The sequence below is a fragment of the Struthio camelus genome, chromosome 2, assembly GCF_040807025.1.
Source record: "Struthio camelus isolate bStrCam1 chromosome 2, bStrCam1.hap1, whole genome shotgun sequence".
In the NCBI taxonomy this organism is placed as follows: Eukaryota; Metazoa; Chordata; class Aves; order Struthioniformes; family Struthionidae; genus Struthio; species Struthio camelus.
Window position 1 is genome coordinate 162803968 of NC_090943.1, and position 26983 is coordinate 162830950.

General features: G+C 38.9%; 1 protein-coding gene across 25 annotated transcripts in view; it reads right to left on the reverse strand.

Annotated features, from left to right (window-relative positions):
- Positions 1 to 7943: 7943 nt before the first annotated feature.
- CYRIB (CYFIP related Rac1 interactor B) overlaps positions 7944 to 26983 on the reverse strand; it is a 101834-nt gene continuing 82794 nt past the window's right edge. For 16 of the 25 annotated variants that reach the window (XM_068933291.1, XM_068933280.1, XM_068933294.1 and 13 more), the window contains 10 exons: positions 25048 to 25130; positions 19004 to 19125; positions 17152 to 17257; positions 15921 to 16057; positions 15172 to 15249; positions 14960 to 15076; positions 13741 to 13820; positions 12533 to 12659; positions 11628 to 11698; positions 7944 to 8821 (listed from right to left, as the gene is read on the reverse strand). In XM_068933291.1, coding sequence (XP_068789392.1) covers positions 8758 to 8821; positions 11628 to 11698; positions 12533 to 12659; positions 13741 to 13820; positions 14960 to 15076; positions 15172 to 15249; positions 15921 to 16057; positions 17152 to 17257; positions 19004 to 19125; positions 25048 to 25120 — 975 coding nt within the window. In that variant the 5' untranslated portion in view covers positions 25121 to 25130 and the 3' untranslated portion in view covers positions 7944 to 8757. Of the gene's footprint in view, positions 8822 to 11627; positions 11699 to 12532; positions 12660 to 13740; positions 13821 to 14959; positions 15077 to 15171; positions 15250 to 15920; positions 16058 to 17151; positions 17258 to 19003; positions 19126 to 25047; positions 25131 to 26180; positions 26264 to 26983 lie in introns of all 25 variants that reach the window. The other 9 variants (XM_068933292.1, XM_068933299.1, XM_068933295.1 and 6 more) reach the window with 3 other exon arrangements.

Consider the following 26983-nt stretch of genomic DNA (forward strand, 5'->3'; position numbering starts at 1 on the left):
CCTAGACAGATATTGCTCATAGCTCTCCTCACAGCAGTAGCCGTGAAGGCTGATCCAGAATCAGATGGCAAAACCTTCCCATCTGATCCCCTGCTCCCCCGCGCTCGAGAAGAAACCTTCCCCACCGCAGGTCGGATGGGCTTGGGGTCCCATCAGATCCGTCTTTAAGGTTTTCCAGATCTGAGCCTCTGAAGAGCTGTCTCTGCACTCACAAACGGCTTTGGGGCTGTGGCGGGGCAGGGCCTGAACCTGAATGGTAAACCCGGGTCAAAACATCATGAAAGCGTTCAACTGGGCGCACCGAAGTGGCCAACGCTGCTCCAAGGACAATCCCCTCCCAGAGCCTCGCCGGCGAGGGGCAGCGGCTGCTGAAGACGAGTTGGCCCTGCGAGGCCGGGGGCCTGGAGCGGCCATGTGAAAGCCTGCCATGGCACAGCTCTACCTGCTCCGTTCGCCAAGCACGAGCTTACCCTTCCACCACGCAGCACCTTTCCTAACCAAACCCAGCCCACGAAAATTCACTAAAATCTTTAATTAGATTTTGATTAGCAGCGTGTTTCAAACTTATTTAGAGTCTTGTAGACTATCAGAAACAGAACTTGGGAGTTTGGGGCCGTTAGTTTTTTAGATGAGCTCCTTGCTTTGGAGCAGACACGCAATTACGCTGCAGTATCAATTGTTCCTCATTTGCAAACGAGGAGCATGAAGCAAGTTGTGCTAATGTGTCGAAACGAGGGGAGAAATAAAGAGAGCAATGGATTGCAAAGTCTTTGAAGGGAAAAGTAATATTGCAGTAATTTATAGAAGGGAGAGTTTGTGGGTGGGACAGTCACTCTCAAAGAACGGTGGCATTTGGCCAGGAAGTGCAGTTCGTTTTAAAAGAGCATCACTGCCCTCTTCAGGACAGCCGGTTTCTCTTCATTTAGACAGGGCAGCTTTCCCAGGAACGCTTTTTGGTTCATGCAGTACAAAAGAAAATATTTTCCACAACTCTGTTCAACGTTACAATTTTTATTCTTTGCTTATTATTGATGCTCTGTGGATCATATTTTGGCTCAACAGCTCCCAGCTTCTGAATTTTGACGCTTCCATCTGTCTGCACGGGAACATTTCCTAATCATAATTTCCAGTGATCTATTTCAGCTTGAGATGGAAAAGACTGGTCAGCCAGTCCAGCCCATTTCAGAGCAGGAAGATTTCCTAAAACCCACCTCCAGCCCTTTACTCAGTCTAGCTTAAAAGTCTCCAAGGAGCCATCTTCCTCCACTTCTCTTGCAAGACATTTATGTCAGTGTAAGAGATCTGTTAGGAAACGTCTCATGATATCAGCCAACTTTCCTTCCCTTAGCATTAAATCATCATTCTTCTAGCTTGAATGCAGACAATCGGTTGATGAACACAGAAGTCTAGTCTAGGCCCCAAAGCAGCATTTCACCGATTATTGCCAGTACATAGTGCTGAATTTAGAGTATATTACCTTAAAAACAACAGTAAGGATGTTAAAGATGATAAAGACAACTTCCTAAAAGCTGGGAAATAGCACAATTAAGACTTGCACATTACTTAAGATCAAGTCTTTCAGCAAATCCACTCCCATACTGCTTTTAGTTACACCAACGTCGATCGGGGTCACATAGCTGGTTAGGGAGACTTCAGCCTTACGCCGCAACATCTCCCCTCCACCCTGCAATCAGATATCTCTCTGACATCCCCCTTCACATGCTGGGTGCATTTCCAGCTGCATGTGATGAGCTGGACGCATGCACACGCTCCCCTTGCAAGTCTGGAACCCAGCCCGTCGTTTGACACAATGGGCACACGCGAAATTACGCAATAAGGGAGGATGGGGAGCCAGGATAAAACAATAAGGTCACAGTCTCTTCTGGCTCCACATCCAAGGGAAAGCTAGGCCACAACAAAGGCCTGATGAGCTGCTCCTTCCAGGCTGGCTCTGACGTGGAGCTGTCTCAGACTGCCATGACTATGGACTTCTCTCTGCCTCAGTCAGCTTAGAGTATACGGTAACCACCAAAAAGGGGGCTGGCTCCTGACTATGGATTTCCATAGCAACTATTTGCTAAGAGACTCTTGGTTCTATTCAGTCTCTACCCATAATGAAGAACGGACATCCCTGCAGGCTTTTACACAGCACTCGCTATTACAGCAGCTATTCCTTTCCAATTTCTTTTGCATCCCCTTAAAAGGTGATGTAGTAACGAGTTTTCCTGTTTTACAGGTAGCAAACGGTAGCCCAGAACCGCATTAGAACTACCCAGTAACACGGGGAGTCAGCCTAAGGTGCCTTTTCTGCAAAAAAAGCAAGCCATGAAGGATGTATCACAGATATCACCAGCAGCAGGAGCTCTCCACCCCTCTGCAAAAGGGGACATCAGTGATTCACACTGGATGGCGAGGAGGGGGAGAGCACATAGAGACCCAACTTCTGGAGACCTCGATATCAAGTGATTTGCCACCACTATTGAGGAAACCCATGGCAGGAGTCAGGAGAGAGTGCAGCTCACCAGTGTCCTGCTTCACCATCACTGGTCATCAGCTGCTTGTAACTCCTTGCCTGCTTTATCAGCCACTTCTTACCTCTGCAGCAATGTGTTGGCCTTTTGGGCAGAGCAATCCAGAGAAAGTACAAGCATGAGCAGATCATGCACATCCCGAAGGCAGGAGCCTGCACGGGGTAGCAAACTGCTGCAGTTCTCTGCCAATGGGGGAGAAGACAAATAAACCTAAATCTCTCTAGCTCCTGCGTGTACACGTTGGGGTCCTAGGAGTACAACCGCGCCTAATTGTAGCAGCACTTGGAAGACAATAAACATTGCCAAAGCATTAAAAGAAGACTTCTCCAGCCTTTACCTAGAGGGAAAAAAAGGTGTAGTGTGAAGTCACAGCTATAACTGTGGATCATGTAGAGACTACAGAGCAGGGTAGCAGTGGAAAACCTCCAGGTGAGCATAGCCCTCTGAAGGCAGGAGCTCTAAGACCATTCACATGCACAGGAAATCTCAGATAATCACAAAGCCCCAGGGCTGTGAAGCAAAGGTCAGTTTTACTGTCCTGAGAGGTTCACCTCTAGCACAAGAGATAGTTTAGAAGGCCACCTCCAGCAACAACATGAAGGACTTGTGCACTCAAGGGGATAATTTGAATGAAGAGGAGAAAAAAAAGGCATTTTGGTTCCAGGCAAGGCCTTCACAGGCAGTGGATTCTTTAACTGTGCAGCATTTCCAAAAAAAATAAAATAAAGAGTAATTGAGTGAGATGATGTGAAGTAACGGCATCACCTAAGCCGGTATTGCAATGTTTTCCAACAAAGCTATCACTGGTGGCAACTACCAGGAAGCTCAAGATCTTTTTTTGAATTATAATTTTACTGCTGAAATACCCTCTGCTCCGGAGCTGGCAGTAACCGCGCAGCAAACAAGCAGCTTTCAGTAAATCGCAAAGTTCTTTGACAGGGAGAAAAATTGTAAGTGCTCTCTCTGGTCACAGGCAAGGCTCTGTATCAGACAGGTCATCACGGAGTTGTCAGAGAAGGAAATAAAACCTTTGGGGCTACATGTCACATCTCGAAGTTAAAACAATAGAAACTACAGAACGTTTTCAGATATATTCAACCGAAAAAGGGAAGTATAGAGTTTACTTTTTTAGATTTGTAATCCCATGAGGTAGATACCTATCTAGACATGTGAAGACAGAACATTGGAAAGAAACTGGTCTGGATACCAAAGAATCAAGTAGGAACTGAGGAGAGCAGTCTTAAAACTAAAGGCCTTTTTTAAGGCATGGGTAATTAATTCTTATTATTTTTCAGCACAGACCCTTTAGTATCTCAGCTTTACAGGGCAGAGCCATTTTGCTAGCAGAGCCTATAAAACTTCTAATAATGTGCAAGAAAACAGAGCAATAAAACTCATTGCACATCCTTTTCACTGCACATCCATTTGTTGCTAGCAGAACCTCAAAATACATTCAGCTCTATATGCTGACAGAACTTGGATTCATTCCAACAGCTAGATTTATAACACACAAAGTCTGTGTAACTTTTGCCACTGGACTGCCATGCAGTCAACTGTTTACCGGCAAAGTAATTATAATACTTAAGAATAAAGCCATCGCTTGTGTCCAAGCCTTGCAAAGCATCTCATGGTAACAAGGAACTTCCCCCATACAAGCTAAGAAACCACTGGTTTGACAGGCTACGCCACTTTCTGTAACTGTGACAAAAGTAGAGCAGAACATATTGCTGCTTGTTCAGATTCAAGAGGGTCAGATTTTAACTTCCTAGATTTTGTCACCGAGTACTGCCCTTCTCGTGTTTTAACTTTTCAGGGAAGCAACAAGCTTGCCCAGGTATCCTTCTTTTATCATAGTCTAACAAAGCAGAAGGATGAAACAAAACTAAAGAAGTAGGGGAAAGCAAAGCAATGTCACACATCCACAGCACTGAGTTGGATGCAATCATTCAATCTTGAATATCCCAAGTGATGACAATATGTTACAAAATTTGGATGCAAATCGATAGCACGAACTTTATACTAGAATTACTTGACTTCTTGCTTCATTGCTCCCAGATGGAGAGCCACAACTATTGGTCAGCAAGTAGATGCTACATTGGGGAGCAAATTAGGAAAAGGAGTGAAAAAACTTTGATTGGGCCAGTAAAAAGACCAAGATAAATACGTGTAAATAGCTTGCTAATTCAGGGCTAGTTCTGTATCTCGACAACAGAAGCCACCTCACCTGAAAATGTTGAGAAATTTGTAACCCTGCTGCAACAGCTATAAAGAGCAGCCTCAAGACACACTCATGACCTATACACGCATGTATCTGCAGTGAGCAGTAAACATCTGAGTTGGTTTCCACATAGATGCACTTTTCAAATACTGTGGATAGCTATAAACTCATTGTGACTTCATAAACCACTACTTATGAATTATTTACATCTGTTTCACAGATAAAACTCTTTTCAGGGGCAGAAAAACTACATTAAATTTAAAAACACTAAAGGGAAGGAAGATAAGTACCCCCCTTCCAGTGAAGCAATAGGCTGAAGAGTCACCCGCAACCCTGCTGTGGAAAATGCGCTGGCAGAGACTTTGCGAGCGGGAGGAGAGAGCGGCCAAGGGAGGGCGCATCTACATTGCGATGCTGGCCAGTGACGGCTCTACGTCCACTTGCAACAAGCAGCAAGTTTCAGGAGCAGATGTCTCTTCAGATCTGCTCCAGCCATAATGAAACTACCAATATGCATTATAACATAGAGTCTCCAGTCTGGCCGTAGGAATTAAAATAAACTCATACATTATGTGCCAAGTAGCCTCAGCAATAGGCATCATTTCTGGCAATATGAAATCTTGATGGGGTTTATAAGCAGCAGCAAACACAAAAAGGATACTTTAGGACAGAAATTTCTATAGCTTATGTATTTTGTATGTGAAGTTTTAAGAACCAACCGACAACAGACAAGCAGGCTGGCAACAAAGAGCTGTGCAAACGCACAAATCCAGGGCTCGTGAGGAGGCACAAACCAACAGCACTGTGACAAGGAGAGGAGCTACGCAACCACTTTACTCTCTCATGACTGGGAGCACCCCTCAACACAAGCCCCTATGGATCCCTTTTCCCTAAGGAACCTGGCTCTGTGGTAAATCCCAGGTCAGGAAAAAAGTGGCAATGGGACTTTATACGTATATTCAGGGGCAGCAGCACAAGCAGAGCACGTTCCACCACAGCTATGAGGCGGTTACAACAGCTCGCACCCAATGGAGGATGGTTAAATCAAGCACAGCATTTATTTAAACCACAGTGTGCCACACCAGCCTGGAACTTCAAGAAGCTCTTACTTACTTCAGGGTGAGTGCCATCCCAAGGTGGGAGTGAGCATCTCTTGAAAAGTTAATCTTCAAGTGGTCAATACTGAGCCACCCAAGCTGCCTTTCTGTCCACACAGTGGACAGAAGAACCAAAAGAGAGAGGGAGACGAAAAAGCGGGGTTGCAAGGAACAGGCAACAAGGCAAGGTAGCAAACGCACAGCAGCTCCTGTTCAGAAATCTGAGCAGCTGACGCCCGATGCGCTGCAAGGCCTACGCTCTGCTCTTGGGAAGCTCAGAGCTGTGGCCCAGCTAACCCACAGGCATGTCAGCTCTAATCCCCTTCCCAGCTGCGTACATAGAGAAACTGCAGAATGGAAATGCTGGAATCAAAAAAAGGAAAGTTGTAATTTTTCTTAGGCCACAGAAAGAACAATACTTAAAAGCAGAAACAAAGAGCTGCCGGAATAGTAGATGTACAAAGTTCTGGCTTGTTTTAGTCACTACCCGTTGAGGTGGGTGAAGGAAAAGAACTCTGATCCTTCCAGTTCTTCAATAACGGCACCCCTCCCGCATTTACTGTTGTGAGCGCTCTTTAATGAGATCTGAAATAAAAGATGGTAAATACCCAAGCGGCGCTTAAAATACGTTCTCTGCAAAATGTATTTCCTCTAGAAAGCTTTATTTCCAAAAAATAAAGCACGGGAGGAATACAATTGCCCCTCTGCTGACTTTTATCTGATAAAATGTATTCACTGTGACAAGGCTGAGATGAAAATAATTTTCTCCTATTGGTAATGAACACAGAAGGTCAGTGAAACTTTCAGATACGCGGTGAGAATGGCTGGTTGCATTTCAGGAACCTGTATACAATTTTTTAACATTAATAAAATTCAAAGAAAAAATTTTTTTTGTTTTAGGGCAAAACACAATTTGTTTTTCTCAGCTGCATTCATCTGCGAGACTGCCAAAAGGACTAGATCACAGTACTAGGTTTAAGTAACACTATTTTATTTCTGTAGACAGCACAACACATGCTTTACTTTCTCTGCAGCTTGGATCTCTACTAAGCATTCTTCATATAAAAATTTTCTATTTTTATATATATACACCCTTCCTAACAAACGTAGAGTCAACATCAACGACCCCAGACGATCTGAACTTCTCAGTCTCAAACTTCTAGACATTTGACAGATTATAGAGGAATCACCATCTCATGAGGAGCAAACAATTGTACTTATGCCTTCTTCAAACTCTTCCTTCAAATATATTATTTAAAATTATGCAGATCACCTTTTACAAGGGAAAAAAAAATCCAAACAATAATAATAAAAAAAAAGAGAGACAGAGAGAATCTTTTCTGATGGGGCATGAGAAGGATGTCCACAAGAAATCCAGCATGGTCACGCTAGTATGTTATAGTTGGAGTCAGCATTCCAGGCAAAGCTACAAAAAGGCATTCGGCCAGCAAATAAATCTCAGGGTGTTCGGGCTTGTCTAGAGGTTTCAAATCTCCTTTCCAAAGTGTTAACAGCTCATTTAGGCATAATCACACAGGGAAATAAGAGGCACAGCAATTTTTGCCCGTTGATGCAAACCACGCCATCTTCAAGAGATGTTCTTGCTAGTAATTCTTGATTCTCGTTTTCCTCTTCAGTTCTTGTCCCCCACCAAAAGTTTTTTCTTCACCTACTCAAAACTTAACATTTGCTGCAGTAAAAAGCTAGTCAATGAGCACAGGAACATTATTTAATATGTTAAGAAGATTCAGATCTTGCACACAATTCAAAATACCTAAAGTTCTAAAAGAAGATACAATGGTAAACTCGGAGAGAGAAGTTAATCTCCCAGATTCCGGTTCTGAAAGAACCAAACTGGCAGCTAAACCTGGAATGTCATTTTTGATGACCCCAGAGTAAACAGGGATACTCACGTTGCAGGTTCTTCAGCAATGTCCACACGGATCTATACAGACTGAACAAAGTTCTGCCTCCCAAGCCCTGCATGAGTAATATTTCTGGGGACAGGGAAGCAGGACAGAATAGAGAGCTAGGTGTAAATTCAGTGGATTAGATTCTAGTGGTTACTGATAATGAAACAGCAGAGTTTTCACTATATAAAATTTATAAATTTATTTTTTGTAAAAATCCAAAAAGCACGAAGACATCTCACTCAAAATACTGGTAAATCAAACCACACTTAGAAAAATGAAAGCTGATTTTATTATCTTATCCACAGCCAATCATTTGACATGAACATGCATACGTAATTTTGCTACGCACACACCACAGTTTAACGTTAGTTATTAAAGGTTAAACATACAACATACATTCTTACAAAAATGAGTCAAAATGCAAACGTAACTTTTAAACAAAACAGTTTTTACTCATTTAAAAAAACCTTTGTGTTGGGTACCATTTGTACAAACACAGTTAATTTAAACAAATCTGCTTTTAGTTTCCTCATGGTTGCACATGAAAATAAGCTGCAATAGAAAATGGAGTCATCAAGGGATTTTTAAATAGCAGAAGTAGGCAGTCTTGCCATGCAGAAGAAGCAATATTAAATATTAGTTTTTCAAAAAAAGAAAAAACCACAAGTTTAAAAATATTTAGTTCAAGTCACAAATCTTTCCCCAGTACAGAGAAATCCAAATGCAACGCATAATTAGCTGCCACTTAGGATGGCTATTCTTGAAAGTAGAATACTTTCCAGAATTGATAATTTTCATTGATTTGGCACAGAAAAGAAGTCTGAGCTTACTTAAGAACAAGAAAGTGATTAAAAAAAGGGTAAACAGGAAGAGAGAAGAGAAAATAAAAAGCAAGAATGAACGAGATAGTAGTTGCAATCACTAAAAAAAAAAATCTGTGCATCTCAGTCATTGCAGAATACTGTCTGTCTACAGCAGGTGCTAATTCCAGGTAATTGTTATTGCAACATGGATTTAATTTGCTTGGAGGTAGTCTCATCATTCAAATGCTTTGTTGTGTACCTAAACAAAGCAAAAAAAAAAATAATCAGGAGCATGATGACAGTTTTATTTTGGCACAGATAGGCTGAGCCAGTAAACGAGGAAGTTACACTTTTGTTAGGTCAGAATAAAGCCCTCACCCAGTGATCATCACACACTCAGTTGTTACCAAGTCCACAAGGAACACATTCTGTTCAGGAAATTCTTTTATTAATCAGAACTACAGCCCAACAGTCTTGTATCAAAGATGAGTTAATGCACCGCAGCTGGGTGTTAGCTCAGGACACGCATAGTCCACTTCCCAGTAAACTTACCAATTGTGATAGCCAATTATGAATACTAATACTGACTGTGAGATCTCCAACCATAGGCAACACCTTCAAACAGAATACGGTTTCAGAAACTTTTCCTCAAAACTTTTAGTGATGAACCTTTCAGATCCCTTAGTGAGAATGAAGTCTATAGCTTTTACAGCCTAATTTCCAGTTTAGTTAAAGTAACTACACTCCTACAGAGTAGATGCCCGCATTTATTTTTGCATCCCCTCCCCATTCAAAATTCTCAGGGACATTAGACATTTTCCATCACTACAAAACCCTCAGTCATCTCATTTTTAAATAGAAAGTACTGTATATCCTCAACTTCGTGATTCCTTCACTATCTTTCTCTTTAGATCGTAATCTAAATGGTAGTTTAAAAAAAAAAAAAAAACACCTTATTCCTGTAATTCAAATTGATCGTGTCAATTTAGCACTTTGTGATTTGCAACTGCAGTGATATTTTATTATTGGTTCACTGCAAGAATATACAATGGCTTTTTGTTTTTTAATTGATATCCATATAGATCATTTTAGTTATTTATACTTTCCACAAACAAGAGGCCTACAGTTCTCTGAAAACTAGAAAAGTTATGGCATTTGATACTTTGCCCATGTGAAAAAGCTGAACATGATTAAAATATCTGTATGAATTTCAAATTATAAACAGCTGATCTCCCTCCAAATCTATACCACCTTCCATTGGCTTTTAAGACAGATTACGTATCTCTTGAGGGAACATGCGAACTTCCCACAGTCCTCCACAATCAAAGACTCAGACTTGAACTTAATTTCTCATTACATCATCTTGAGCCTCTTTCTGCCATCCATGCAGAAAACAGTTCATCAAGTTCTCCCACTTCGGCAACTCTTGCTAGTAATTCCCAATTTGATTTTAAACAGTTTTAAATATCATATCCAAATGAGTAATCAAGTATATGAAATACCAGGATTGCTAAAATACATATGTATGAAACGAGTTAGTGAAGTGAAGGATCAGCATGAGAGCACAGACTAAATTCACACTACAAACTACAAAATAATGCACAATGGAGTGAGAACTTGAACTACACCTTTCTGTATTCTTTGTCAACAGTGTCAGCTATGAGGGGAAAGAATGAAGTACCTGTAAGATCTATCCAACTGCAATCAAAATTCAGAAATTAAATGTTAATACAGCGTTTTTCCTCTGGAAGCTTGCATTTTCACTGATCACCATCTCAAAGACTTTGCTGACTTGCAAGGGGTTCAGAGATGAGTAACAAAATTATTCAGCCATGGAAACAACCACAGAAAGTCTCAGATCAAACCTATAAGTTTTTGTCGCCCCCCCAAAACCCCACCCCCTTTTTCTTTAGTTAACAACGTGGAAAAAATTTGCAAGTGAAACCTGATATAAAACAGCATATTAGTTTACTTACCAGATCTTAATACATGAAAGAGGGAAAACAAAATTAAAGCGGTTTCACTACTGGTAAGAAAAACAAACTGCACACTTTCTCAGGCAAGAGGAACCAAAGTTTCCATGATTCATAACAAATGAGACATGAATAACAATATCCAGTTATAATTAAATGTTATCAAAGTGGTATGGTATTTTTTCAAGCAAGGATGAGAACGAAGCCTTCATCTGCCTACCATGGCACCTTTTGCCACTTGTCTGACACTGGACACCAATGTAAAGAACAGGTTAGTGACTAGACAGAGCTTTATAATCCAATTAGCAATTGTTAGGTTTCTATAGGAGAATTACTCATTTTTATTATGTCTCCATTTGATGCATCATGTCTTGTATATTCTTTAGCAAACTTAGACTGTGCTGTTTCAAGTACCTCTCTTAAACAGTTTGAAAACGAGGACTAGTTTTTAGTTACACTCCAAAAACAATTTGCCTTACATGCTTGAAGCTATCTGTGAAACATGAAGTTACATTACATTACTCCTATATTCCACTAATAAACAATCAAATCAGTAAGTCACGGCCAAACTACAGCGCTACCTCAGCTAGCCGAGGGTATGGCCAACGGAAACTAATCCAGCCATTTCTACGGTAAGTGAACAGAAGTCACAACGTACACACTGCAGCTGGTCATTTGCTTGTTTAGTAGTTCAGTCAGTAGATGCAACCACAAAACTACAGAAGGCTGCACCCTAGTTAACTTTTAAGACATATTACACTTTGCCCTCAGTTCTAACTTCAGGTACGATGGCCACTCTGCCACAATTACCTCTACAGACTCATTCTTATCCTACACGCAGTTAAAGCATACAAAAATGTTATCTTAGGATAGCAACTTCAAGTTTGCAGCCTTGCTTTTAAGGCTCAGTAGCTTCTTCATGTCTCCACATCTCAAGACACACTGGAAGAGAAGCTTGGGGGGGGGGGGGGAAGGAACCCCACAGACCATTTACGTGTTACACTGACTGAACACCTTACTGCTGAAGCAAAGGCCCTGGACAATTTCTGCAAATTCACGTTAGATTATTTCAAGTAAAAGAAAAAAAAATACCTGAGAGCATTTAGAAGGCCTTCTACACTGTTAGGAGGCTGATCTTTAAGAACTTTGATGCATCCTTTCATCTAGGAGTTAAAAAAATATTAAACATTTTTTCATGCAAATATCACACAAGCTTACAAAAGTGTTTTATATTCAGCTTCTCAGACTAAAAAAAAAAAAATTGTTTAAAAACTGCAGCAGTGTGAAGACACCTTCTTGATACTGGAAAGGAAGAAAGCGTTCTGTATTCTCACATTTTCCTACAACAGAATGTCTCAGCTATTCAGAATTCTACTTCTCTATGGACAATGCAACTTTGATGTCAAGCTGCTGTATAGATCTTAAAAAAGGAACTGTAAACAAAATCCTTATTATAGGAACTATTACACTCAGCCAGAGAAATAATAACAAACTGTAACTAATAGAATAGGATAACTGTTCATTCAAAACAACCACTAAAAACTAAACGTTAACGGCACATATTCCATAGATTACTACCACTAAACAAAAGCAGAAACTTAAAGACTTGAAGACTCTTTGAAGGACAATGAAGCTAGTATTATGAGATCATGAGGAATAAGCTGGATTCCGCTGCTATTTCCAGTCATTCTAATTTTGACTTTTCAACACAAACATTATTTTATATTATTATTATTATTATTCTATGTATTTATAAGCATTTAAAGACACTGGCTGAATTCCAGCAAAACAGATTTTTGCATGTCTTAACAATCATTTATGCATCTGAAGGTCTAGCCTGTATTTTTCACTACTTAGGTATATCATATGCTGACCATAAATATCACCCACTTACTATCATTCCAAAGTGTACATCTGTTATTAGCACCTGGAGGAAAGAAAAGTAGTCTATACACAATTTAAATGCCCAAAAGATTATTTAATAACAGTAAACTTACATCAATTTTTGAAGTTTTGGCAAAAGCGCCCACCGGATGCACGTGGTCATAGAGTATGATGACACCCACCATTACCCTCAGACAGAATGATACTGTGTCCTCATTTGTAAACCTGCTTCTATATTCACTGTAATTTAAAAACACAGAATATCATCTGTCAAACACAAGATCATGGCATACACTGGTAAAGATGGAAGAAGATTAAAGAGATAAATCGTGACATAAATCCTCAAGAGCAAAGAAAACGTTTTGAGGTTTTTCCTTTTCCCTTTTAATAATCTGACTATAGCAGTCACACTACTCCTTAGAAAGAATTAGCTGGAGGTTAACAAAGAAAGATTCTCAAACCTAAAATAGCTTTCTACTGCTACATGATTTCAGTAGTAACTTTGGCTTCTTGTAAGGTGAAAAAGATTAAGACAAGACACACTAATTTTGCTTTCAATGCTTCCTATCCTTTCCGCTCCTACCGCTGATAAACAAGCGTCCCAAACTTCCAAATTAGGAAAAAAAAAAATCAAGCTTAAGGAGCAATGCTCAACTGCTTTCTTAAGCAGGCTAGATCATTCCTAAGCACGGTAACAGTACAAACATTTGGAGCTTGCAGAGGACCTCCACAACAAATGTACTATGGCATTCAGTTCAAAATTTACTTAAATGAGACATCATACCACATGCTTAAATAGTTTTACCAATGGGAAACTATTTACATCCCAGAAGAAATAGATAAAAACACTATGCTTAGCTTGACTTTTTGTTCATACTCCCAGTGCTTCATGAATTTACAGTGGTGAATACACTGTCTTCTTGCCTAAAGTCATTTCATAATTCCCCAGACAGGGTTGCTATTACTGGTGGCAGTCAAACTCGTAAGGCGGTACCATTCAATGCATTGCCCAGAACCCCTCTTTCAGGAGGCTCTAGGCAATTGCTCAGAGAGTATATTTTCCTGAATTATATATGAGAAAGCCATTTATAAAAAGTGCCAAGAGGCTGTCTAGCTTTCATAGCCATCCTACTTTTAAATATTAATTTGCTCAGAAAAGTAGACCGCATGATTTGCATAGCTAGCAAAATGAGACTAGCTAGTCTCATGCCAAGGTTAACAACTAAGTTGGTAAAAAGAAAATACCACTATTCCTAGTTTCTCAATGTCTTAACTGTATCAGAGATGATTCATACACAAGACAAACACTGTTCATACTCACGGGGTTTCCAGCATGACCCTGCACACACTCGCCATGGTGCTTAAACAATCTGTAGTATTCTCTATCGGTAAATTTTTATTCTGCAGAAGAAGAGAAAGCAATTTCCAAGTCAATTATGCTGTAAGATTATACTACAAAAATCTAAATCAAATCAGTGATCTGCTGCATGTCAATGGGGAGAAATTAAAAATATCACCACAACTATGGTAAGTTAATTAATGCGGCACTAGTTTTAAAAATGTTCTATTAAGAAGAGGTAGCTTAAGAGCAATGTCCACACTACTGAAGTCTATTGTACGGATTTTTTTGTGTATTTGTTTTTAATTAAAAAGAAACATACTATTGACCCTACTGACCTACGGAAAAGTTCTGAAGAAAAAATCTATTCTGGTCTTTAAAGACCGAAATTTCTATAGCTAAGTATGTGCATCAACTGCAATATTAAGACTTACAATTGTTTCAAATGAACATCTTACTCGTGAAGAAACATAAAATAAGAGACAATTCTTCTCAAGGCATTTCAAATTTAAAGAAGAATTTATGGAGAAAGCTAAAAAGTTTCATAATGTAATTATGTGATGAACAATCATTTTCCCCCTAAGAAATGGGGTGTATTCTTTACATGTAAGACAAAATACACCATAGTTATAAGAAATCAAGCAAAATACTTGCAATGATCAGATTTTATTACTGAGATTCAGGTAGTTAAAGATAAATAGGAACGTATCAACATGTTAAAACACTTTTTCAGTTCAGGCTTCCCACCCTTATAACGTGAGCATATTTGACTTTACATAGCAAAACAAAAGCCTCTTGAAAAGGAGACAAGGAAGCTGCATTTCAGTTTCCTTCCCTTTTTCAAGCACAGAGAATCAAGCTGTTTCACTTTCAGCTTTCTGAAGCACGGAAATCATCCCAACTACCACCAAAACACAGGCAACATGTGCTTAGCTCTCCCACGTTCCCTCCTCGGGGGAAGCTTTCAGTACCAGTGTTGCAATGTTATCTGTGCAACACCTCCACAAGGTGGCTAGCTGAAGTTATTCTAACTTCTATAGCATGTGAGAAAGACATTTCATGTTTCTTACAGCTCCAAAATGCAAGTTCAATTTCTGGATGACAGATTAGGCTTGACAGAACAGTTCTGTTTTTCTAAAATGATGTCCTGCCCCGCAGGGCTTTGAAGTGCACTGTCTAAGCCATGCATTTATATTCTTACCTCTGACACAAATTTTGTTGTAGCATCGCTTAAGGTTTTCAACATTGGCGTTGCTTCAGCATAAAATAAAGACATTCTGTTTGCCAACTCATTATTTACTTCATTTTCTCCCTCTGCCTACAAAACAGAAATAAAGAGAGTAGTTCTGTACATGAAAAAAGATAAGCAGGAGTAAAAAGACTACCTTTTTTCCTCATCTAAGGGTTACCTACTGGGACATTGTTAATCCTCATACGGCTCAAAGTTCTTCTATAGTAGCTGAAGTCATTCTGTATAGCAGGATTTGTCATCTAGATAGACATGGAAGCAAAACGGTTGTGACAAAGAAAAATCTATAAACAAGTTTTCATAAAATTCAATGATGAGAACAAGAACATTCAGCCTTCTGAAATAAAAAGGCCTGTGAGATAATGGGAAGTGAGATACCTAAAACACAAGGCTTTCTGTTTAAAATTTCGGAACAAGATACAACAGGAACAAAAAATGGAGTAGTAGTTCTAACTGAGTTTGAGATCAGTAGGTTTACAAAAAAAAACAAAAAACAAAAAACCCACGCACAACCAACAAAACACAGTTTCGCCGGTTTGACTCCAAGAATTACACCAGTACATCAACCTCATTTCAACTTGGTTCTTTGTACATTAGCAAGAAAATCAGCTGACGTATGTAACATACTAAACGTAGCAACAGCTTTATTGCAACAGATAGGCCGAATTCAACTGAAGAAGCATGATTAACATGAACTGAAATATATCAAGTACATAGAGCTAATGCGATATTTTATCTGCATTCCAGTGCAGATAAATCTTGCTCTAGGTCACGTGAACCAGCCTAACATAGTAGAGATGTGTATCTACTGCATTTCCTACTTCAGGAGAGGCCAGGACTCAGACTGCTTCACTAAACAGTCTAATTTTCTTTTTCCTAGCCTTTGTGCTTACTAACTACAATGAGTCCTTACCTTAAGCTCATCAAACCGGAGTGTAAAGTGAAGGATTTCTGCAAACTGTTTAGCAAGAGCCTGCTCTCGCTCCAGGTGTTGCGTTGGTGAATATGGAGTGCTTGTCAGGGCTCCCAAAAGACCTCGCAATCCTGCCTCTTAAATGAGAAGAGAGTGTTTTTCAACACATAATTGCACCTGCTTCTCCTATCTGTATTCTCTGATACTCTGCATGATAGATTTAAAATATCTAACTGCCAAAATACATGCTAATTAATAGTGCAAAAAGGGGCTTGATGAATTGCTTCTGTGTGCCACTGTTACTACATTTACTTACAAACTGTAATAATGTCAAGACTGGGCCTAACCAGCACTATGACAGCCATGAAATAACTTTAAAATCTTTATTCCAATCTTTGCCTGCAATATTCACGCAAAATATATTTCAGTAACCTGTGTTAATAGACTGCAGACTCTTCAAGAAGATAGAGCCAAATTTAAGAGAAACGTACCCAACAGTAGAAGCAAAGTAATGCTTTAATTAAGACAAACTGATAATCCAGTTTCTTACTCTTCTTGTGAAAAGTACCTTCCTTCTTTTTCTAGGAAAGCAAAACTCCTGCAAAAAGTTACTTTTTTTGAACAGCAAATACATTTTCTTTGTGAGCTAAGCTAGTAATGCTACCTAAAATGGAGATCACAGTAGACAGTTTGTGAAGAATCAAATCAAGTCCAACGGGTTTTATTAGCTTAGACACATCAGTCGAGCTGTTTTTGTAAAAGGTGTGAAGTGCCATCTTTACACAGTATCGCACCTTTGTGGAGCAAGCTCAGGCACTTCCACAGACGAGATAATTTCCAGAGTTCACAAAGCATAAGGGAGTCCCTTTTAAGTACTCTTGGTATCAGAAAAGTTTCTTAACTAATAAAAAAAAATTCATACCCAATGACTTAGTCTACCAGCTTTCAAAACAATCAGCTGGTTAGTGCTCTCCACAGTTACTAGAGGGATAGGAAAAGACTCATTCTCTCTCATCTCTCAGGTTCCCGCTGAAGCAAATTGCTTTCACAACCGAGAAGGAGGTTTCTAGAGACAAGATCTTAAGTCCAGTGTCTGAAAGGAACCCATAAAGCAAGAGCTTTTATATACTAACAAGTGGTAGACCTAGATGTGATCCACGTCTGAATATGCCTATTGTACTACCTAATGGGGAGTGGGGGGAAAGAGAGAGAGTAATACCACTCAACTTACCTAGCCTTTGAGAAAATTCATAGAATTTTTTTAGTTTGCCTACTAGTGGAACCACTGCACCCCACGCCTTCTCTTGCAGCTTCTCATCACTGGGATGCTGTATTGCCTTAAATTAAAAAAAAAAAAAGGGGGGGAGGGATTAAAAGTATGCTTAGATTAATAATAACTGAGACTTTACTAAAAAATTTACCTGGAGCAATTGTTCGAAGAACTAGAAAGAAACAAAAGTGCATGCTCCCTCTCTTGAGGGAGAAAAGGTTCTCTAGTAATTGGAATTTTACCTACTGGTATGTTTCCAGTTATGAGACAAAGCCTGAACTAACCCAAGACTGCTCCAAAAGCTCTAAATACTCGTGTTGAATGTAATTATTTTGAATAGATAAACACCGTCAACAAAGTAAAAAATAAATTGTTAAAAACAAAGCTACTCGAAATAATGAAATTTACACAATCAGATCTAATTAGTTTAAATCAATGACTTTTTTGGGGCATCTCCACGCAAAACTGTTTAGTGATCAAAAAAGGCTCGTTCTGATGGCAATACCTACTACCAATTTCTGAAGTTGGGAAAAAAGATCAAACACATTCAGCTGTGAAAGTCAGGCTAAATATTAAGGTAAGAACATTTAGGCACAACATTAAGCACCATCAAGACTTGGTGTAGTCCAGAGCTTTGAGGTACAAATGCCTAGAGCCTGTCAGTGCCTAAACCTTTACAGTGAGCTTCCCAGGAAAATGAAGCCTTAAATACAAACTCCCCCGGTTTTTAAGATAGAAATTAAAACAGACTAAAGACTTAACAGCTCAATTTACTAAGAAAATAGAAGTAAAAATGCTCATTAGGATGCTCCTGCTGCATCTTCACAGTCACGTCCTTCCTTTCAGCTTCTGTTTCAGTCAGCTTTGGGCAGCAAGTTGCAGCACGCTCCTCCTCCTCCTCTCAGGAGTGTCTCTTTTCTTTCTCCATGGGAGCTGTGACATACACTCCTGCCAGATCCTACAGACTCTGAATCTTCCTCTCCTGAACATGCTCCTTCCTTGAAGGACAAATAAGCTACCTCCCCTGCTGAGGGTTTTGCATGACCCAGTTACGCTTCTTCAACTTCACATATGAATTAAACAGAAACAGACTGAAGAAAAACTCACAATACTTATGAAAGCTGAATGACTGTGAGTATCTAAAATTCATCTGGATTGAGCAGAGGCTCATCTGCCTCTTTATTAGTGCTAAGGGTTAGGATTTATTAGTGCTAAGGGTAACCTCCTCACTTTAGGAGTCCCTGATGCTGCATCTGAGGCAGAAGGAAAGAGGGTTATGAGAGGATTTGTTCCAACCTTACCTGAAGGTAAAAGGGCAAGTCTCTTTTAAACACTTATTGTTAAGCACATACTAAATAAAAGCCAGTTAAAGGCGTATGAAAATAGAACGCCTTTTGTCTTAGGATTCACACACATTGGACTTCCCCAGTAAGCATATAAAACAATAGCCAGACTACTCTGTATCAGACTGTAGCCACATCACGTTGTTTCCAAATTAGCCCCCAACTCAAAAAGAGGTTCTTCAGCTTAGGCAGAAATATAAGGAAAGTCCCAAGAGTAACAATTCTATAAAAAGTTTGAGGAACATCTTTTGCTATTACACGTATGCATTAACGTTACTCAAACAGCGACATCTGTTTCTTTACTAAAAAGGAACATCGCAGAGCAGAGCTTCCTTCAACACAGCAATTTCAAAAAACAAAATGCTCTGCCAGAACAGCTCCTGCAGGAGAAGTCACAGCCCCGTGGTGCTGAGCAAGGATCACACCACGAACAATCACAGGTCAGGTAGAATCACAACGTTCTAGCTCACCTCTCGGATTTCATGGCCAGCTCCTCTATACGACTGCAAATCTTCCAGTATTCCTTCTGCATCCTTTAATACTACATTCACCTGATTATAAATTTCTTTTTCCGATTCTGTTGGTTGAGCATCTAAACAGTAGAACATATTAAATATACACATTTTTAACAAAAATACGGAGTTCAACAGGCACGCCATCACCTACGGGACAAATTCTTCACACAATTCGTTAAGAATTTTCATTCTCTGAAGAGCTACTACAATATACAAGCAACTCCAGGTGAATAACTGCATTTTAGTAGTCTTTTAGCTTCATCTAGTATTCCAAACATCAAACTAGAATCTATCCTTCCCGATTTATTTAAAACTAGGTAAGGAAAGGGAGTTCTGATAAGTTTTCTTTCATAATTCTATCACATCATGACAACCAATCCTCATCTTTAGAGTGCAATAACAATTCACTGGAAGAGACCTAGGTGAGTACTTGAAAAACACACTCACTACAGAGACACTAACCTGTATATGAGGCATTCATTTATAGTTTTATACTAAAAGCTCTGCATTAAATAATTTTCCTTCTCCCCCACCTCCCTGTTTAAAGGTTGGGAATGGAGCTATATCTCTTTACTTCTAAATATATTCAGTTCTCAAAACATGTTGTAGAAGATCTAGGATAAAAAAAAAAAAAAAAAAGTATATGCTGTCTCCTAGTTTTTCTATAATTTGCTAAAGACTTTCCAGAAGGATTTTTGAACATCAGTTCAGAAAGCTACACATACCTGCTTAAAGAATTGGAATTCACTAAATATATTTTGAGGAAAAAAACAAAATTGATCCAAGAAAAGGCTTTAACATTTAAAATTAATCACTTATACAAGTATCTCGCACAAGGTTTATCTGACAGGAGATCAATTTTTCTTTTAAAACCTTGATGGAAGCTATAACGTTAGCTCCTTTTAGATTGAGATTCAAAAAGGATTAGTTACGATTATTGTCATTATTGAAACTTTCAAAAAAAATTCTTCTCTGTTTACACCGGCAAAAAAAGTTATGAAAAACATACTGGGATATTTTAATCCATGATTTTCCATGACAAAGGCCAGGGTATTAACAATAAGCTCCCCCTCCCCCTTTTTTTAAACAGGGACAGAGTTATCTATGCACAATTTATCGTCATGATTTTGTGCAGTTTAGAGTCTGCAAAATGTCTTTTTAAACAGAAGCAGTTTTTTCATGATCCATACATACAACTCCCACTAAGGGTAATGGAAGTTAGGCACATATTTCAAAAAAAAAAAAAAAAAAAATCACAATATCCTAGTGTTACACACTAGGAAAACATTACGAAACAAAGGCTGCATTAGGAGAAAACAGAAGTTTCACATGCATTGCTTGTCTGGATTTTGCAGCAATCCATTTCGCATAACACTATTTTTCTGGTTTGATGCATACATGATTGGGCATTATTAGTAAATATGCCTATATAGACCTTGTAACAGCTTAACTGAGATATTTTGAGAACCATCAAGGATTATCTTTGGGTATTAAAAGCTTGTCGCTTTAAAAAAAAAAACAAAAACACACACACACACACACAATGTATAAGAGCATCACACCGATTAGGCATCGAGTAAAAGTGGCCAATGCTTTTTAGATCATCACAAAGGTCACATTTATAATTTTGAAAGCTGCTGAAGACTGCTGTAAGAAATGAAGACGAAAAATGAGGGAAAAGAGCAGACAGGAAAGCACCAGTTGACTGGCAGCAGTTCATGCACAAACATGAAATGCTACAGTGGAATACAGACTGAAACGTGAAGGTCTGTAGCATTCCAGACTGTGCTGTTAAATAATGCAGTCAAGACTTGCCACTTGGATTTGTCTCATGCTGAGCACATCTCCTGCCTATTTAATTTTTCAAGCCCTTTTCCTTTACTCTCTCTAGTAAGGAAAGTTCATTTTTTCAACACTGCAGGGACAGCAGAAGGGTCCATCACAATTCCTCCTAATACTCTTCACACACAAGCAAAACAGATGTACTACTACTATCTTCTGAGCTTAGAAATGAAAATCATTTTCCAGATACAAACTTGGGGTCTTTATTGAATGGCTGGCTCTTGCAAGTCAACCCCTCCGCATCTGACAGTCTGCTTCACTAAGAACGTAGTCAGCCAATTACTTTATTTCATTTCCCTAGAGTGTTTCTGGAAATCTAAAACAATGGTTTACACTTTTTTTTTTTTTTTATTACAACAAACTAAATATGTCTGTTCTAAAATTCAATGGGCATTTGGATTTTTTCTTTTGGTATTAATTTCATTTTGGTGCACCTAATCCTCTTCAACTGAAGAAAGCTGTAAAACCTGATTTGTCCCAACTAGTTCCTCTCCCGTTTGCAATTCTTCTCTGTCTAGAAATGCAACGACGATCACGTTTTTATTTAGCAGAGAACTCAAATTAAGAAAGTGAACTATTTTTTTTTTAAACATCCTTTTTACATTCACTTCACAATCCATCTAGGATGTGTGAGGATAGATTGATAAGACACATAATGTAGAAAAAGTTCAAGTCTCATTATGGCTTATTTGCTTCTCTGTGCTGCTGAGGGCACTGTATTCTTGAAGCCCACCCAAGAAGGAGAAAAAGGGAAGGGCTCCTCTTTCCAAGCTGTGGTAGAAATGTGAACAGATGGAGGTACGTTCCCATACCACTATTTATCTGCAGATTCAGGCTACAGGACTTTCCCTTAAGAATCACTAGTTGTGGAAATCATTTCCTCTCAAAGCGTAAGGCTCAGAACAAGAAGGTGGGTTATACTAACGGAATTCATTTTGACAACTGAGGCAAAGCAACCAGCAAGGCCGGGCATCCAAATGGCAGGAGGAAGAACGCACACCACTGCAAGGATCCCTCCCCTTCCTCTTACATGAAGGCGAGTTCCAGTTACAGCTTTATGATAAGGTTTTGCATTTACCTGGCAACGTTTCCCATTTAAAAAAATAAAATGAAATAAAACAAAACAAAATAACGAAACAGCAAGCACAGCACAGCTCACCGACACGTTCAGAGGTTTGATGTTGTTGCCGGGGGAGGCGACCCCTGGTTATTTAGAGCAACTTTCCCATATTTAATCCAATAATAAGAAAAGGTGAAGGCTGAGGTTCCTTCAAGCAAGTGAGGACTTTTCATTTTATCGCTTTATTCAGTCTTTCAGCGAATTTTAAATTGAATAGGAACGTGACTGCACTAGATGCAATATACATTTAGAGTTCAGAAAGCTCATACAATAACGTATTAAAGACAAAAGAGTAGGGCTGAAACAATATACAAACGCTGCTATGTGAACTAAATGCTGTGAATGTATGACAACATACTGCATGCTAGGAACATACACATTTAGTGGCTATTTAAAAAAAAAAAAAAAAAAAAAAGTCTGGCTAGCCTGTAGGGACTAGTAGGGACAGAAATTTAGGGTTAGAGGTTTATACTGCACAGCAAACACTATTTCAATTGATATTTTTCCCAGGGAAGAACAAATCAAGTCATCTAAAACTGGCTGGGACAGAGAAATTCCAGACTGCTGCAGATGAAATAGTTTAAGTAACTTTAGCTTCATTACTATAGAGAATACTGTCTTTGTGGTTGTTCTGAAATCTGGTCATGTCCTCTGGAGGTAACGCAGAGCACTGGCAGCGCCAGCTTCACATTACCGCTGGCTACCAGAAGTACTCTGCATTTTAGCTACTGTTTGTATCAGTAAATTTGAAAAGGATTTGCACTGTGACAGTAACGACAGCAATGTTAACGTTTGAGTTGCAAGTTTCCCATGTTTCATGGGCCCGTTTTTAATTTAACAATAACGTTCTTGCAAAGCTGTGCACTTTCCTCTGGTCATGTTAAAGTGGTACTGCGCACACATCAGTTGAAAATTTAAGCCAATTAATAATGTTTCAACTAGCTAAGATGAATGCCCAGGGAAAATACAAGCTTAACCAGCATTAAGGCAAGGAAGAGCCAACAGCCCATCATAGCATTCAAAACATTTTTGCAAGTACTCTGACAGTTAAGTCACACAAAATCAATGGAATCTAACACCAAATAAAATACCTGAAAAATATCAGAAGCTCGTTTAAAACATTTTCTAAATTCAGTGTCTGCATCCTTACAGTGCTTTATGGAGATTAGATTTTGGCTGTGTGAGAAACTTAATTAGCCTGCTCGCTCCAAAGATCTACATGGATTTACAGAATAGAAGATCAAAAATTGTGCATTATTGGGCCAAGCATAACAGAGCATTGGCAAATTTGTTTTTAATAAAAAGCTTATTTGCTCATCCGCATAAAAACATAACATTGAGAATCACAAGATTAAGTGCCAAGTCTTGAAGAAAGATCTTGACTGTGTCAAAGCCAAGATTCTGTCAAGGCAAGCTATCTGAAACAGTAGAAAAAAGCATGGATACACAGTATAGCAGCAGAAATAAATGCAGGACAGAGTTCAAAATGAATAAAGAACAGCCTAACAATTCAGCCATAATATAAGGCACTTAATTGGACTGCATATATAAACATTTCATGTCAGCAACCTGCTTACTCTCATGCCAAATCTTGTTCATGCTCAAAACATGCACTTTAAAATAAAATTGACAGCTAAAGAATCAATATTTTAAAAATTAGCAACAGTTATCATTGCAATTGATTTTAGAAGTATGCCCCTTGCATTCAGCTAACTTGAATTTAATTTAGCCCTAACCAACGGTCTAGTATTTGAAGACCAATTTCAGCTGGAGCTCCACAACATTCTCCCATACAAGTTGTCGCTACTTCACTAAAGCATATATGTCCTGACAGTAAAATATGCAAGATCTGAAATGTTTTTAAACAATAGTTTTGCTTTCTGATTTTTGAACAAGGAACTTTGATCATCTTCCTTTTATAAATAATTTGTACACTTTACCATGCCACTGTCTTGCAGTAACAATATATTCGAAAAAGATAATTGACAAAATCCACAGTACAGGACACGGGTTTAGAAATGTTATAACTTTAAATGTAATTAAAACATAAGCCTAGTTCTCCAAGCGTTCTCTTCCACATTAGAGCTAATATAACTAATCGCCACTGTTTTACCAAACACAACTGAAAAAAATTTGGAATTAAAAAAGAAAAGATACAGTGCATCTCAAATTATCCATATCAAAATAATTTCATTTTATTACACTATTCCATTGCATTGTATTTCATGGCCAAAGCGCACTTGAACATTAGTTTTCTTATTTTATGTTTGCTGGTGTGCAGCTAGGTAAAGCAACAGCATATCCCAAAACAAAGTAATTAAACATGCATAGCAGCAGCCAACAGCACTTACCTGCCACTCTTAGACTATATTATTTCATGCAACAAAAACAAAAGCAGAAATACTACTATGTGAACCTTGCAGAACGCTTGGCATCGATCAGACAAGCGTCTCTTCTTTTCAAAAGCAATTTGGGCTATATACTCTCCAAGCCAACGCTTTAAGGACGCATGAAGTTAACTGTCAAATTCCAATGCCAGATCAAATAAGGTTCACATATATACCTTTAACATGATGATGTTAGAGAGCTATGAATAGCTTTTGCGAGTCAGTCAGTGTTTTCAGCATTATTCAGCACACAGCGGTGCACTAGAAGTGCACAAAAGAGAATTAGGTTTCATGTCCAGTCCTTAAAGATGTGCATCTCCTTGTAATTTTACTAAGTCTTCAGTAATTTGAATTCTTTTTGAAGTTCTGATTAAAGACCAACAGAATTTCGGCTTAAAACGAGAACCGTATCAGACTCCGTAAGTTAAACGTAATCTGAAAGCCCTGCCCGAAACAAAGATTTTACATTTTTAGAAACTGCAGTTATTTTAATACAGATAATTATTTTCCACAAATGTTCACTGAACTATTCATAGCTCCGGCATGCAAAGCTGTTAGAAATGTGGCAAAGTGAAAACATACATTTAGTACATGACAAATGCAGTCTACTGCAGGCAAAGAGTAATAGATATATAAAATCATCTTCTCACTTTCAAAATCAAGGAAAAAATTTGGCCCCTGCTCAAGGTCTGTGCATGTCAAAACTTTAAGAAGGTTCCCCATGTTAAGGTACCTGCCAAGACAAGAATGAGAGAAAAGAAAATATCCCTTTATAAGAAGGAACAGCCCAAACAGAGTTGAATGAAGTGGTGGAAGGGGGAAACCAAGGAGTTCCATCAGGCACGACCCCGTCCTTCAGGCTCCCGCTACGATGCGCGACGGCAGAGGGTCACCCCCACCTCGAGGACGTGCAGCTGGCGAGCCTAGAGACGCAACGCAGCCCTCCTGTAGGAAGTGACATACGTCACCAGTGTCTTCACAGCCTCCCCTCTGAGCAAGGGGCAGAACTCCAGCTGCAGGCCTTAAAAGTGACCAATTCTGCCCCGGTACACCGCTAGCACCAGTGTCCTGAGCAGAAGTACCATATTCAGGGCTGAGCACCCTATCTGCAAGCACTGCCAGGGTAGCCATGCTACAGATTTTTACCTGATGGGACAACAGAGGTAAGGAGCTTTAATTTTTTGAACCCTGATAATTTTATCAGAAAGCCATTACAGAAAGCTGGACCAGGATGCATTATTTCAATGTGCAGAAAATGGCTAATACAGGTATGCCACAGATCTCTTTTTACACAAGATGCCTAAAACATTTGTGAAGCTCAGTCACAGTTCCTTTTTGGATTTTTGGATGTAAAAATACACATTAAGTGCACCATAAATGAACAAACCAGGATCAGGCATGATTTAGTACTCACTCTCATATAAGACAGCATTACAGTGAACAACTGCTCAGCACAGATTACTATGGCATACTGACAGAATTTTTCATTGTATGATTACTTGATTTGCAGGCAGATGAACAGACATCACTGACCACAGAGACCCAAAACGACTAAGCACGAGAAAATAAAATTTACACAGTAGCATGATGGTGGCTTGGCTACTACTGGAGGAAAAAAAAAACAATAATAACAACAACAAAAAAAAAAAAACAAAAAAACATGCAACCCTTCTTCAAATTGCAGATTTGCAACTGAGTCCCCCTAGCCTTCACTGCAGCAGGTATAAGCAAACCTATTGTTACCATTTTAAATGCACCAGCTGTGAAGGGCTGAAAGACTTACTTTCAAAATCCAAGAAAAAATGTGCTGCATTGTGGTCTATGTCCCTGGTTAGCACCTTAATGAGATTACCCATGCCAGCAAACCTAAAAATAAAAATGGCAAAATAATTTAGTTCCAATAATCATTTCCTATTTTAAGTACACGCCTGGGGCTCAGCTGGAGCAGGGCTCCCATCCAGTTTTGCACATGGCAGATCCATCACCTTGTGGTGGGAAGTAGAAAACGTGCACTTTACAGGGTATTTCCTCTCCCCTTCTTCTGAGGGAGCAGCAATTATTGAAAAATGAGGAGTAATTGCTTTCACAAAAATAAATGTCTGGATTACTGTTTCCTTTTCATCTGCAGTTTAATATAATTAAAGAATTACAGTTATTTATGACTAATTGTTTTGTGTAACTGCAACAACCCACAGCCAATAAAATCATTACTGCTTGGGACTAGAGCCACCTCAGATGAGACTGGTTTTATTATAAACCTGATTTTGACTATCTCTATATAATCCAAAACAAATGTAATTTCAGAAAGCCTCTTAGAAGTAGTCATCTGTGGCCAATGAACAGTTTTTCCATCAAATCAGGTAAAATGACAAGTCAAATGCAAGTCAGACTTTTCCAAAAACAGCAGAAAATCAGGTTTCAGCAGTTCTTCTTATGTTTGCTGTCACATCCTAGCTAAAAGAAAAGCGGAAGAAAAATTAAATAGTGATTAATCTAGTTCAGATAAATTCACAATACAGTTTCAAATATGACTCAAGTTTCAGAAATCAGTATCTTCAGTAGGATTAAAAAAAACAAAACAAACAA